This window comes from Miniopterus schreibersii, assembly GCF_964146895.1.
Source record: "Miniopterus schreibersii genome assembly, chromosome: 2".
In the NCBI taxonomy this organism is placed as follows: domain Eukaryota; kingdom Metazoa; phylum Chordata; class Mammalia; order Chiroptera; family Miniopteridae; genus Miniopterus; species Miniopterus schreibersii.
The window spans coordinates 158619673-158635167 of record NC_138102.1 but is presented as its reverse complement, the minus strand read 5'-3'; the positions used below and the strand labels follow the sequence as shown (position 1 = coordinate 158635167).

Genomic DNA, 15495 nt, shown 5'->3' with positions numbered 1-15495 from the left:
AATCACATAAACTCTCAGCTTAACAACAGTACCTACCTCATGGGGTTTCTATAGAGGGTTAATACAAAAATGTATTTATTAGATTGCCTGGTACATAGTAAGTATCCAATAAACCTTAGCAACCATTATAGGGCTATATGTCACATTTTATAAATTATTTTCTTGTGTAGCTCATGAAAATAAGCTCCATGAGAGCAGGAACTTAGGTGTGTTTTACTGTCTAAAACTACACCCTGGGTTCTATAGGCCTTTGATAAATAGTTGTTGAATAAATACCTACCTACCAAAGACACAGAGTTCCACAATTACATATGTTTTCTCCCAAAACTAAGAACTGAAGAATGAATGGAGACGATCACATGCAAAGTGATTCCTGACTACTGACGGTACTGTACCAAGGAGGCAAAAAAAGAGATTGAGGAATATTCCAGTTTATCCTTATAAATTTTTATTTAAAAAATAAAATTATAAACAAAATACAGAAAAATATTGACACCTGTGATAACAAGAAAATGACTCCTCATCCTTAGGGCAGTTTGTCATCCTGGAAGAGCAAAATCATGAGTTTTATAATGAAAGTTCACTGTGCAAAGGAAGAACGTACTTTTTAAGGTTCATCTGTAACAGGTATTTGGCATTGACAGAAAAAGTATTCCTATGTATACATTCAACACTTTGCAGCATATTTACATTCAAGTTACATTTCCAAGTTCTATGCCAAATACAGTCTAACTCTTCATCAAAAGTCCCTAAGACATTACTAAAATCCTATTTGGTAGAAGTGCATTACAACTTTATTAGAAAATAATTTTACGTTCCTATTAGATCAATTATATTTTAATTATTTCAACAAAGTTCATGGACTTTTCTTCCCTGTTGAAGCCAAGCCTCTTCTAGACAAATTAAGCACCAACTGAAATTGGACACTTATGAAGTTATATAGTAATTTTTTTCCCTCCTTGCTCAGAGATATAATTAAATTTTCAATAAAAGGACACCGGCACTGATAAATCTGTCTTCTTTTACAGTAGCTAAGACATATTATGGATACAAGCTGCAGAATTTTAACTTCTTTTTAAAAGACAGCTCAAGCACTGCTCCCTTTCAGTTGTGACCAAATTCCTCATTAAAATAAAACATATTAAGAAACCACATAGTTTTCTGAGAACTTTTCTCCCTTTTCCCACACATCCCTCAAATCAGACTATTTCTTCATTAAACTTGTAAATTTGCTGCTTAGCTTTTCTCAGTTACACTAGGGTAACTATCCTGATGATCTCCCCATTTCATTTTGTAAATTATGATTTTACTAAAATCAACATAAATTACAAATATCTTCCACCTTTGCTACAGTTCTCTGAGAAACTTAACTTACTAAAGGGTCAGGATTCCATGGGGCCTGTCTCTCTAGGCTTGGCAAACAAAATGTCAAGATTAGGAAATTCTCATGACTCCAAGAGATTCTAGACAAATCAAATCTACACATAATGCACCAATTCTTTTTTAATTATCTCAGATTAAGTTCAATTTTTAAAAAGCCTAGGAAGATAATGACAAAACGATGGAGAACGATACATCTTATTTAGTGGAGCTTTCTTTCTAATTCGCTTCAGGTTGTGACTTCTCCTCCTGGACACGACGACTGGCAGTTGGCAGGTGGTTGCTGAGTTGATACCACTTCTAATTCAGATTCACGGACAAAAACCACTGCATCACCACTGACATTTATAAGACACTGTGCCTGTAAGAACAACAGGGCATGTTCGGTCACAGAGTCAACAATATGCTCAGACTCTTCTGTTACGCTAGGGGAACCACTGTCATTAGAGAAAAAATAGACAACCCAACAGAAAAATGAGCAAAGGACAAGAAGGCAATTCACAAGAAAGTAAACAAAAAAAAAACATCATGATGGTCATTTAATTTTTAAGGGAATCTTTAACGATTTTAAATGAGTTATCGTAACAAAAATAATAAAAGAAATTTATTCCAAAATTTAAGCTAAACAATACAATTTAGCCCCCATTAACAGAATTACATTACTTATTTAAAAACAAAACAGTGTGCCCCCATCATGACGCACTCTTCACCAGTATGGCAGTTAGAACCAAACGATGGCATTTTTAACTCTCCTCAGTCAGCTAGCACTGTATTCCAAAGGCCACTAAGAAGGTGATGAAGAGTGGTAAATGAAGAGCCAAACTCCCAAAGTACCCTGGAATAACTGGTCACCTGGGACGTGAAAACAGCATCTGACCCATGTATGACCCTGGTTATGCACATATTCTTTAGAACGTGTTCTAAGCATCGAGAATCAAAGGGCTCTACAGAGAAAATCTCTTTTGCAGGGGAGGGTGGCAGGTGGGAAGGCCACGGGGGAAGTTGGCCCGTTCTGGTCAGGGGTCTTTAACTGCCTCTTACCTGGTTCTTGTTTGGATTCTCCATGAAGACGCACTGCTTCATTATGTAGGAGACAACGGCGTTCCCCCCCAAGGCAGCAACATGAGCTCTCACCATGGCGAACACCTCAGCGATGAAAGCGTGCAGAAAACCACTGACGCCTCCTTCCTACGTAATGCACAGGAAAATCAAACTATGCTTTACGCAAAAACATACACAAAATGTCAGAGAATATATGAAATCATCCTAAATGATCTTAATATGATGGATAATTTTAATGCCCTTTGTGAGGATCTGTCGCATGAATGAACAAACAAACCTTTACTGAACACATGCCTATGACAGGGATTACTATCCTTATTTTACAGACGATGAAACTGAAGCTCAAAGGCTTTGTAATATGCTCATGATTAGCTACGATCACATGACTAGTAAGTAAATGGCAGACCAAGAATTCAAATCGTTCCTCCATCTTCCACATCTCTATCAAATTGTTCCCATCCTCATTTGAATAAATTGATGATACATATAAACAATAAAACCTCCCTGCTATCCATATCTTCCTTTCTGAACCATGTTCTAGTCAGACTTGCCCTTTATCAGTTTCTCGAAAGTGTCAAGCACTTTTCCTGCCTCAGGGTCTTTGCACATGCTGTTCCTGAAAGTTCCAAGGGTCGTCACCCAATTTTCTACCAGGATAACTCTTATCTAATTCTTTAGGTCCTGGATGGCATGGACCTTCCTCAGAGACACCTTCCCTGACTGTCAAATCTAAAGCCAGTTCCCACGTTATATTTTCTCATGGCCTCTGTTGTATCTCTTTATATTATTTATTATCACTAGTAGCTACATAATTATTTAATGTCCACGACACTCCAGTTCCACTATACTGTAAATTCCATCAGGTCAGGCGCTCCATCTGTTTTGTTCATAAGTCTTATGATAATACTAGCTATTATATGAAATTTGGTAAGTCTAATCTAGAATCAATTCAGACAGGTTATGGGGGGGGAAAATGTGTGTGCTACTTTTGGGGGGAAAAACTGAAACTTGTTCAGCTTTGTCACTAATATCTTCAATTCACAAAAATAATGAAATAACATCCATAAAATTACCTCACGTAGAGAAGTGGTTTCCCGAATAAAAAACATGTTAATTATCCCAAGATACTTAGTTATTTTTGCTCCAGGAATGAAAGAAAGAGGTGTCATCTTAACAACCCCAACTGTAGAATTTGCACAAGGTGGAGCAGAGCGATTCCGGAAATTTCCTTCACTCATTGGACTTGCTTTTTCAACTGTCACAGCTAAAATTGGAGAGAGAAGAGAAAGCACCAGGATTAGATGCCAGTAGCCCAATTACGCCCCCAGGTTTCCTCCAAGTAAGTGGTGACAACATTCAGCTGTCTGTGAGGCTAAGCCATGTCATGAAAGACAGAAAATTATCATGCACTGCATGCAATTAAAAGAGAGAGAGAAACACAGAGGAGATGCTGGAATGGAATTCTTTTGGAAGAAAAATGGCATTCCTGCAAAAGAAAATGTTGATGCGGTGTGGCTACACATACAATGATCGGTATAAAGTGAAGAAAAAGAAAAAGCGGCAGAGCAATTAAAAATTATCTGCTGTGGGAACAAATTATTACAAAGAGAGTGTGAAAGTTGTTATATTTCCCAGTTTTTTCCATCTTTTTTCAGACGACTTCATCATTGTCAACTTGTAGATAAACCTTATGTTAACTAGTTGTGATAGGTTCCTTTTCCAAACCATTTTGATCAAACTCAACAATTTTAAAAACTTAAAAATGACCTTGGCTGTCTAAAAGTTGTTTATAAAATAACATAAATAATACCTACCACTAATCAAATAATTACCATAAGCCAGACACACATATATATATCTAATCCTTACAACAACCTAGCACTCTAGGTATTATTATCCTCATTTTCAACATGAGGAAACTGAGGCTCAGAGAAGTTAAATAACTTGCCCAAGGTCACACAGCTATTAGAATGGCACTTCCAGGACTCAGAACCAGATCTGACTGGTTCCATATCCTGTGATCTTTCCTCTAGAACAAAGCCTTCCCTTTTAATGTACTGTAAACTCTGACACTCGAATACATTTGCCTCAAAATCTACCAAAACACATGGAGTATAGATAAAGAACATATAATGATCTTGATTCTAACAGTGAGATAAGAGTTAACTACTTTCTCTCCAGAAATACCTTTCTTTTAGCCCTCTGATATCACCCTTAGTTAACTGACACATGTCATATGCTAGATAGTACCTTGGGTCCTGGGAGAGGGTCTTTTCAATAAGAGAGCTGACAATTTCCTTCCACTAGAAGAATATAATATCTATTTATATACTTTTAAAAATACCTTTACAAAAAGTAAAATTTTAAAAACACAATTCTACAGTTTAAATAAATCTAAAGTCCCTTCAATAACGTCTGCTAACTGACCATTATTAGTCTGCAGCTTTCACACTCCAACACATGATTGATTGGCAATGTTATTACTGCGTGGAAAAGTCTAGCCTTCACCACTGGGAAATCAGGGATATGCTTCTCAGATCATAATGTGGTAGAAACATCCGCCTACTTGTCTTAATTGATCCGCGCCTTATGGTCTGAGCTTTCAGTTTAATGAGCTCTATCCAGCTGCTGCATCTGTCTGCAAAGGAACTGTAATCAACTGACGTTGCTGGAAACACAGACAGAAAACAAAGAAAAAATATGTATGACGTCTTTTACTCGTCATAACACTCCTTCCGATGACGTAATTTAACTGTAATACAGAAAAAGAATGGCCCCTTTCAAGTCAGGTAAGAGAGACAGTAAAGAGTCAAGCTTTAGACACTGATTTGTCCAAAACCAATTTATCAGTTAGCTGGCTGAGCGTTTTTGGTGATGTCATAGTTGTGTGGTCTCTAAGGGAAAACAGAAGCGAGTTGTGTGGTCTCTAAGGGAAAACAGAAGCGGGGTTTCACAGAAATATCAGTGAAAGGACCATATACTATGTTTTAACTAACTTTCCCCCCCATTCTTTTTACTTTACAATGTTTCAGCTGTTTATATTTTAGGACTTTAACTTGCAATCCAAATTTTGTGAATAATTGCCTTCCCTATTTCTACTCTAAAATCAAAACTAAAAATGAGTGTCAAATGGTGAAGAACAGATGAAAAAAATCACTAGTGGACTTATCTTTTACTAAAATACCTTCTTTCTACCATGAGCACACAGGAAAGCCAAAGGGTGGCTTCTGTCCATATTTTCTTTCCATGTATGATTTTGGCAACAAAGCTTCTGATAACACATGGGAGGGCAGCAGGTGTGAGCCTAACAAGTTCTCCTTTTAAGAAAAGAACATTTACTACTACTGAACTAAAAAAATAATAATAATAAAATTATGAAAAAGATATATTTTATTTTCAGAAACTGGGAAACTGTGAAATGCTAAAAAAATTAAATATTAGTTTTATTAATATTTTTGAGACACATTCTAACTACAGTAAAGCCGCATTTGGCGTCCATTCCACTGCCCAGTGCATTTCTCCGCGCCTGCATGTTGATGCACCACGCCAGAATGCCACACCTTTGGTGACTATTTGCTCAATTAGACGAACTCACCTCTCTGTGCAGCTGGTATACCTGAGTTAGAACTTGCACTCTCCAGGTGTTCTAATAAGACAATATGAACAACATTAGCTTGGATGCTAAGTACAAGCCAGTTTCTCTTCTTTACTGTTTGTAAATACTCTCTACAAGCCAGATGAACAGGAAGAAATCTTTATGGCTTCATTGTAAAAGCAAACCAAATAGAAGTATTTAGGTTTAAAACGCAATTTCTACTGACATATGAAAACTAGCTCAGTTAATAAATACCATGCCAAGGAAGACTATTTGTTAGTATAACACAAAAAGAGTTTCAGAAACTTTATAGACATGAGAAAAATAAACACAGTAACAAATGTTAGTAGTACGAAAGCAGGATAGGTAACTGAGCAGAAAAAAGGGTCAATGAAATGGGAAGAAAATCTCAAATGAAACATGGAAGGGGAACATTTGCAGGGGGAAGAGCCAGTGAGATAAAAAATTACAGACAAGGCAATGACCGATGTCTCACAGACGAACACAAGCTCCTTACTAGCTATAAAACCCTTCCCTCACCACCAACCCCTTCTTTCAAGGATTTCACTATCAACATCTTCCTTCAGTGGTATCAACACTCTGCAGAACAAAAAAGTGACTGTTCTCCATAGAAATAACCAGGAATCCCAATCACTTCCTTTCCAGTACCTCATAAAAGTATCATCCAGAATTTTCTCTGATATTTTATATTTTTTTTATTACAGATATGTAAGGTATTGTACAAATTTAAACAGTACCATAAAAAATCATCTATTTCTAATGTTCAGGCTCTATCCACTTCAGCATATTTGAATTTTTGTTTCAAAAAATTTTATAATTGAAGGAATAGTGTTATCAAGCTAGAAATGACTCATAAGAAACATTGAGGATTATTTAGGTCAGCCAGATTTTTTTTTAAAAATTATAAACTAATAAAATACATATTTTTGTTTCTGCCTAATGGGTTGATCTTTTGGTAATATTCTTAAATTAATAAAAGTTATAGTTTTCAAAAGTGAGATTTGTACAGAATGTTTCTGATAATTGGGTGCAATGGAAGTATCTCCCACATCACCCCCCCCCCATTTTTATAGGTCAAGTAACCACTAGCTAATACTGAGAGTAGAGTGGTTGACATTCCTATCACAATACAGAACCGACGAACAGACAGGAGCACGAGGTGGGGTCCACGGAATCCCTGTGAGGGTACTATGCTGTGGACATGCCCTGATGAGCACGGCCTCAGAATGCAGGTCCAGACAGGGAGAGTCCTCTGGACTTAGGGTCCTCTGGGCACTGAAAGCCCAGGAGGAGATGGAACCTACAGAAAGAAGGCCAGACAGAGCTGACATCCTGAGGCTGACCAGATCTCTAGGGACAACTCAACACAGAAACAGACCCAGCGCTGGGACAGCCAGACGCTTACCTATCCCAGGAGGGCCCCAGGGTTCTATATGCCTGTGGTGAGCGTAGAATTACAGAAAATATAGTCAGCATTAGGAATTCTGTGAAAGTTTTTTAAACATAGGGGCAGGAGAGGAAGCTAAAAAAGTGTGAAAATCACTAAAATGAAATTATCTTCTGTACCTCAATATTATCTGGGTAATATGGGAGTCCCCAGTAGCAACCATACGTAAGTTAATGGCAAATGCCCACGAAAAGAGCTTAAAGGTAGAAAGTGTCTGTTCCCATCTCTAAATATACCAAGTAGAAAAAAACAAAGGAACACAATGATGTGTAAAATATCTGTGTTTTAAAAAAGGAAAATATAAAGTATCTTTGCAAAGACAGATAATAAGCTATTAAGAGCAGCTGCCTCTTGGGAAAGGAAATGAAGGGAGGAGAACACCTTACTGGACTAGATCATGTTTTGGCAGGAATTGAACTTTTCACCATGTGCATTTATGACTTGTCCCACAGAATTTTACAAAGTACGAGGAAGAGGGAAATAAAATCAAGGGAAAATACTAATTCCTGGCTCTCAAACATGAATGCGTTTGGATTAAAATAAAATAAAGAACTAAAATTTTAAAACTGGAGACATTCCTAAGGGAAAGGGCGACAGAGATTTATCTCACTTTATAAAAGTAGGTTCACCTGTTTATATACTTGCTAGGACCTTAATTTTCTCTGAGAAAGGCCCAGGGTGAGCGGCCCGGCAGCACCTTGGAGCGGCTCGACTGCCTCCAACATCTCCTGGCCTCGGGCTCTTGGCGCACTGCTCCTGGCTGCAGTTTGCCTTCCCAGGTAGCAGGCTTTTCAGAAGAGAAGGTACTACAGGTGTAAGCTGTCTGGCTCACTGACAAACTAGTAATGCTGATTAAAAAATAAAAATTTAAAAAATACTTATGTAATCTCTAAGCCAATACTAAAAAAAGACACCACTTCATGTATAAGGAAAGAAATATTAAGTCTTTTGGGCTTTGTTGAGGGCTAACGCTTAGCTGTGGGCCATCTGTATGTCTATGTGGAAGAGCCTGAGACAAATACGTCTTATGTTAGGTCCCCATCCTAGCTGCAAAGTCTCAATCAAGCCACATGGCAGCCTACTTTTCTTAGGATTTCCTTTCCCACTGAATACAATAAAATTATTATTTTGCTTTTTTTTTAAGAAGTACGAGTAAGTGATAACCCTGTTATCCCCAAATAAATGACCCTGGAAAGTTGGCATGGCCACAGCGCGTGTGGTCTTCTTATCTGCCTGGTACAGCTATCGATATTTAACAAGCCCTAATGGTGTGGGGAGGCAGCTCACCTGGTTAAAAGCAGTTTAGTGAAAATGAGAAAACTGATGACAAAAACAAAAAAAATGTAGCAAGGATTCTTCCTCCCTCAATGTGTTCCGATGCTTCTAAACTTTAAGACTTCCTTTTCTCCTAAATAGTTTGTCACACCAATGACAAAGGTATTGATTAGCTATGATCAAGTTCTACACTGACCACTAACTCTTGTGACCACTTATTCACTTTATGTCATTAGAATTTATAGATCTTTGCTCTTACTAATTAAAAAATATTTGAGACAATCTTATCTGGTTATCCTAAGAAAATTACCAAAACTAAAGAAAAATCCTGAAAATTATGAAAAGATTATCTGGCAGATTAAAATATATGCGGATCTGGAGTCTTTAAAAATTCATGCTGTATTTTCCTATTTAAACATTCTTAGTTTTAAGTTATGATCAAAATTTGGGTTTATGTTCCTTTAAGCACTTCCATCAATCTATAATGCATTGAGCTAGGTCTTATAAATATAAAATCTGGCTTATGACCAAGTTACATAAAGGATGTATATGAACATTCAGTATAAAGTTGTCCATTATGATATTCGAATATTGGTGGATTGATAACAAAATTGCCATATTTTAGTTAAAAATTATTAAGGCATAAAGAAAGGTATAGATAGCTTCAATCTGGATCGTCCATAAAGGGAAACACTCAACCACAAAGGAAATACATACTTTAGGGGACAAAGACAATTAATCAGTTTATCTAGGTCGTCAAAGCTTCCAACTAAAGGTGTACCACATCCTAAGCCACTTGTCTTTCTTCTTCAGTCCCCCTCTGTTTTCCTGCCTCCATTACGAGGTATCCACTCCTCCTCTCACTAACATCCTTTATATTCTCTTCCAAATAATCCCTGTTTCCTGTAACTCAATTACATTTTTCTTTGCTTTTTACTCCCTCTTCCTCATTCTGGATTTCACTGTCCTCAAGCTGCCTCAAAAAAGCTAAGATTCCGGCTGCCAGGGGTGGCTCAGTGGCTGAGCATCGACCTAGGATCCAGGAGATCGTGGTTCGATTCCCGGTCAGGGCACATGCCCGGGTTGCGGGCTCGATCCCCAGTCGGGGGCGTGCAGGAGGCAGCCGATCAATGACTCTCTCGTCATTGATGTTTCTCTCTCTCTCTCCCCCTCTCCCTTCCTCTCTCTGAAATCAATAAAGATATATTTAAGAAAAAAAAAGCTAAGAGTCCTTGACTCTATTTCTCCATCTATTCTCTTTTCTTCCTTCCCATTTCATGAGTAAGTTTTCCACACATTTTCCTCTCTTTAGTTTCTATTTTCCTTTCATTCTCCTTCTCCTCAGCAGCTCTTCCCTTTCAGAGCCTCCCATGGGTTGTTGTGGCCATCAGTACCATGGAGAACTTTTTATTATTCATACCATTTGGTCATTGTGACAAAATATATTTTAAAAAGAGAAAGAGAAAGCAGGCATGCAATGAATTGTTAATATATAAAGATATTTTAGTCAGCATAAAGATTTATATATTAGTTGGCAGGAAAAAAATGAAAGCTAACTTTAACATTTTTATAGGTTTATATTTCTAATTGCTGGTTTAAAATAATGTGAGGCAAGTCACTAAATTTTAAAAGTTAAGCTCATTTAAAATCAAATTTAACAAAAACAAAGAACAAAAAACCTAACTCTTATAAGCCTACAATAATAAAGATAAAAAACTTATCATGTGGATACCTAATTATGGAGTACAACACATTAAGGGAATAAGCCAGCTTGTTGTCTTTTATATTGAAATCCAGATTTTGGCCTATGCTTGCCACATTAGTCAGCCCCTGCTTAATGAAAAGAGTAATCTTGCCAGTGTATAGCTTATGCCACTGAGCATGAGGAAATCATGCCAGCATAAAGCAAAATGAAAGTAGGAACAAGGTGGGTATAAAAAACTTTCTTCTATGCAGTATTATCCGACAGTATATAAAAACTAATATTGACTTAATTAACGCTTTAAAGTCTTAAAACTCTCAGAATTTTAATGAAAATGGCTATCCTATTATAGATTTATAAAGTATATGAGATTTATTTGTAATAGCATATAATTCATACACTTTTGTCATTAATGTAAGTTCTTAAATCCTACAATATGGTACCTAATATCTCAAGATTTATATCTTTAGAAATGTATCTAAAGGAATGTGCTAACCTTTTATGAAAATTACACGTATAAAATTCTGGAGATTTACTATAATCTATGAGAAAAGTTTTACTGATTTATTTTTTACTTTTCACCCAGATTATATTCATTCAGATTTCCCCATTTTTACTATATTTTTATGTGTGTATATATATATATATACATATATATATATATATATATATATAAATTTTTAAGGCCTCTTTAAACTTTTTCAGAGAAAAACTGAAGTGTACATATTAATAGTTAAGAAAAACACTATGAAAGTGGTATAAAAGTTTGCTAGAGCCATCTTTTTTCTCATAACACCGCCTCGTGTGTAAATAATTTATGTCAATGCCACATCATCTATGATACTCACAGTATTCATCAAAATATTTTGATGACCTTCACAGAATAATGTCCTTTAAGAAATTACTTCAGCTCAGCACCTTTTAATATTTCAAATCAGAAAAATCAAGATAACTAGCAAGGTAACACCAAGTCCACCATAAATTTGAGACATACCTCAAACTATTTTGTTACCTTGAGAAACAAAACCAAATATAACAAAAGATGGAAGGGGAAAATTGAACATGGATGGACAATTCAGGCCCAGGCTTACTCTATACACAGAATTAGGATACACATAATTGAAGCATCTTTTCTTCACATAATAGTCACTCATTTCCAACAACACGAAAAGACAAGAAAAGGTTTATCTACAAGTGAAAAGATGGAAATATTAATAAACGTACTGTGCTTAACTTAGCTCTTGAAACTATTCTGTCAACACAAAAAGAAATTACAATTTTAACAAATCATCCTATTTGTGATAAGAACATAAGAATAAATTAGAATCCAAAATTTTCAGAATTAAAAAAAGAAAAAGCTCTATCAACTTAGCTAACTGAACTAAAAAAACCTATAAAATTATATTATTTATTTACTTCTCAGTATTAGTAGTTGGCTTTTAAGCCTCGTCCAGTTGCACATAAGGAAGTAGAGACATTTTTGAGCATTTATTCCTAGCACTCTTACCTTTCCCTCTCCTGCCTGTTTCCTCTGAATTGTGACACAACTTTTCCCAGATATCTCTACTGACTATACAAAGCCTTTCTTCATGTTTCAATGCCCAGTTGCTATTCACCTTATAAGGCTCTATTATAACATTCTTTTGACCTTTTCAAAATTCGTCCTATCCTCAAAGCATCAAGAATACTTTCTTTAAGATAACTTTCAAATCAATTTGGTACAGCCCATGTCCTCCTGAAAAGACTTTGAGGGAGCAAAGACAATAAATAAGCATGCAACATAAACCACAATTTACAAAACTATTCACAACAGGTACAGATAAACTTTTTAGTGTTCACTGATGATTTTGAAATGCAATATTCAAGGAAAAGCACATAGGTTTTTCAGTTAAGCACTTAGTATAAAAAGTTTTATATACATTAGTATTGGTTGTGATGATACTGATCATTATGAAGATGGTGATGGTGATGATGATGATGATAATAAAGGTGAAATGATCTGATTCAGTTGTTTTCCAACTTTGAAACCTTTCTCCAAACAAAATCACATGTAGAAAACAGATATGTACAAGCACACTGAATCAAAGCTCCCTAGTTCAGAGGTAGGGCAGGGGGTCCAGAGACCTATCCACTCACTCCCCTGCCCTCCTCAGCTCCCGCCCTTCCCACCCTGCCTCCGGGAAGTCGTGAGGCACCTCTGAAGAAACACTATGGTTTAAAACATTATTGGTTTAACTGGAAGCTATTTGGAAAATTTTAAGCTCAGTGCGACTTTAGGCATAACTTAGCTTTTGATTTGTTTTTAGTAATGGGAATATGTTAATAATTGAAGAACCACAAACTACAGAAATCCAGGGAATGAGAGCATTTTAAAGGCCAAAGGGAACCTTAATCCTTTCACATTTTACAGATGAGGAACTGAGCTTTAAATTGGCCTAAAGTCTCACACTTAGCAGCAGCAGAACTGAGAAGAGATCCCAGATCTGTTGCTTTATTACTCCCCCCATGACCCTCTCTACAATCCTTAAAATGAACTGTGAATATTTTAGGTACTGTTCAGTTATTACTTATTCCACTCAAATTCTTCTTTCCGTGTTCTTCAGTTCACACAGTATCATTTGTACAAAATATACTAATGACAAGAAATACTAGTTATAATTACCTTTGAAAATATTTTGAAAGCTATTGCAGAGACTGTAAATTGTCAATACAGATAAGGCAAATTTACAGAGTTTAAATCTAATCTGCAGAACTCAGTAGCTATTAATGACATAATAAAATATAGCTAACAGGAACTCTAAGTACACATATATAGTCCTACAAGTTAGCAATTGATCAAATCTTTTTTTGTTGATTGGTTTTTGTTTTGTTTTCCCCCCCCTACATTTCAGGGTAAGGATAAATAAAATAACTAAAAGTGGTTTGGAACCACCCCTGTGTTAAATACAAGTTTCTGTATAAAGTAGGTATTTTAAAAAATCCTGTCTAGTCAGTTCAAGGGAGATTTTTAACGGTTCTACTTTTTATTCTGGAAGCTATATTTAATTTATAAAGCTGAACTCAGATTATCTTTGGATTTGATTTTTCCTCTCTGTTCTTTCAAGGAAGTTGAAGTATGCAAAAATTCTCCATGGAGTCCTAAACTAGAATTTTAATTTAGACAAAAAGGAAAAAGGACCACAGTTACCATGTTAGAAAGTTCAGAATTTTAAAGGAGCTAATTTTTTCATCTTCAAATTAGAGACAGGATATTCACTTACATGGATAGGCTTTGCACTGATTTAGTAAAGACTCTACTGATATACATGCAATGTGATTATAAAACTATTCTTTATTACACTTAATTTGGTATCAGATAATATAACTGATAAGTAGAAATCATAAAGTAATTTCACTTGTATTATATAAAATATAATTAGAAAAGCTAATATGGTTTTAAAAAACAAATGCATCATTTCTCAGAATAAAACATTTAGGAAAAACCGCAAATGACATTTATTATATATGTAATGCTATAAAATAAAGTACAATAATCCTGTAATTTTATAATAAAAATTGCAGTGAAATCAGAAGAAAAATGGGGGGAGGAACTACCCTTTTCTCCAAAGAGTGTTAGATCTAAGTAGATTTACTGTTATTAACTTAAGAGACAATCATTTTACAGTTGAAAAAATGGCAGCATCTAAAAATGTACCTCAGTTGTACCCAAGGCACCTAAAAGACAAAGAACATATCCCTTTCTCATGTTACTATTACCACCCAAAACCTCTCCAAATACCTCTGAAGAAAATAAGTAGTTGGCTGTCATTTCAAAATGAAAATTTTTGTAACGGTTCAAATGTTGCTAAAAAAAAAAATTACCAAATATAATATAAATTTCAAATATATCATGGGTAAATAAATAATTATTATGGGAAATCAAAATCTCTGAAAATAAAACTTTAATACATTTGATATATAAAAATGAAGCCTCGTATGAAAAAATACCTCAATAATATATGTTGAGATTACTTGAGAAATTAAAATAGGAACATTACTTTCTCCCCTTTATGAACATGAACATACAATGAGGGAATGAAGAATAAATCTTCATCTCAAGATTAAGTAAGATTATCTACAACATCAAAACACGTAAAAACCTAGGAACTAGGATCTGCATTTGCATTTCCCTCACTTAACCAACCTTTAGCTGGTGGGAAAGGATGAGGAGGAAGCGAATCTGAACAGAGTTCCAGTGGAAACTGCAGGAGTTCTTCATTATCTGTAGAGGCTTAGAAGCAAGAAAAACACTAGTTATTCAGTAATAATCTATTATTAACTTTTTAAATTAAGAATCTGAGATAACAGATTATAAGAAAATACTCTGAACATCTATAGGCCAACAAACCGGACAAACTGGGCAAAGTGGACAAATCCTAGAAACATACAATCTGCCAAAACTCAATCAGGAAGAATCAGAAAACCTGAATAGGCCAATAACAAGGAAAGAAACTGAAACAGTAATCAAAAAACTCCCAGTAAACAAAAGCCATGGACCAGATGGCTTCACAGGTGAGTTTTACCAAACATTCAAAGAACTAACACCTATCCTCCTCAAACTATTCCAAAAAATTCAAGAGGATGGAAGATTTCCAAACTCTTTTTATGAGGCTAGAATTATCCTAATTCCAAAACCAGATAAAGTCACTGCAAAGAAAGAAAACTACAGGACAATATCCCTGAAGAATGTAGATGCTAAAATCTTCAACAAAATACTAGCAAATAGGATCCAGCAATACATTATAAAAATCATACACCATGACTAAGTGGGATTTATTCTGGGGATGCAAGGATGGTTGAATATTTGCAAATCAATAAACAAGATAAACTACATCAACAAAATTAAAGATAAAAATCATATGATCATATCAAAAGACACAGAAAAACTATTTGACAAAATCCAGCACCCTTTTATGATAAAAACTCTCAGCAAAGTGGGAATAGAGGGATCATACCTCTACACACTAAAGGCAA

General features: G+C 35.4%; 1 protein-coding gene across 5 annotated transcripts in view; it reads right to left on the bottom strand.

The window, feature by feature from the left end:
- Positions 1 to 420: 420 nt before the first annotated feature.
- C2CD5 (C2 calcium dependent domain containing 5) overlaps positions 421 to 15495 on the bottom strand; it is an 88486-nt gene continuing 73411 nt past the window's right edge. For 2 of the 5 annotated variants that reach the window (XM_081127518.1, XM_081127521.1), the window contains 4 exons: positions 14666 to 14752; positions 3516 to 3706; positions 2422 to 2568; positions 428 to 1741 (listed from right to left, as the gene is read on the bottom strand). In XM_081127518.1, coding sequence (XP_080983644.1) covers positions 1610 to 1741; positions 2422 to 2568; positions 3516 to 3706; positions 14666 to 14752 — 557 coding nt within the window. In that variant the 3' untranslated portion in view covers positions 428 to 1609. Of the gene's footprint in view, positions 1742 to 2421; positions 2569 to 3515; positions 3707 to 5008; positions 5111 to 6037; positions 6089 to 14665; positions 14753 to 15495 lie in introns of all 5 variants that reach the window. The other 3 variants (XM_081127519.1, XM_081127520.1, XM_081127517.1) reach the window with 3 other exon arrangements.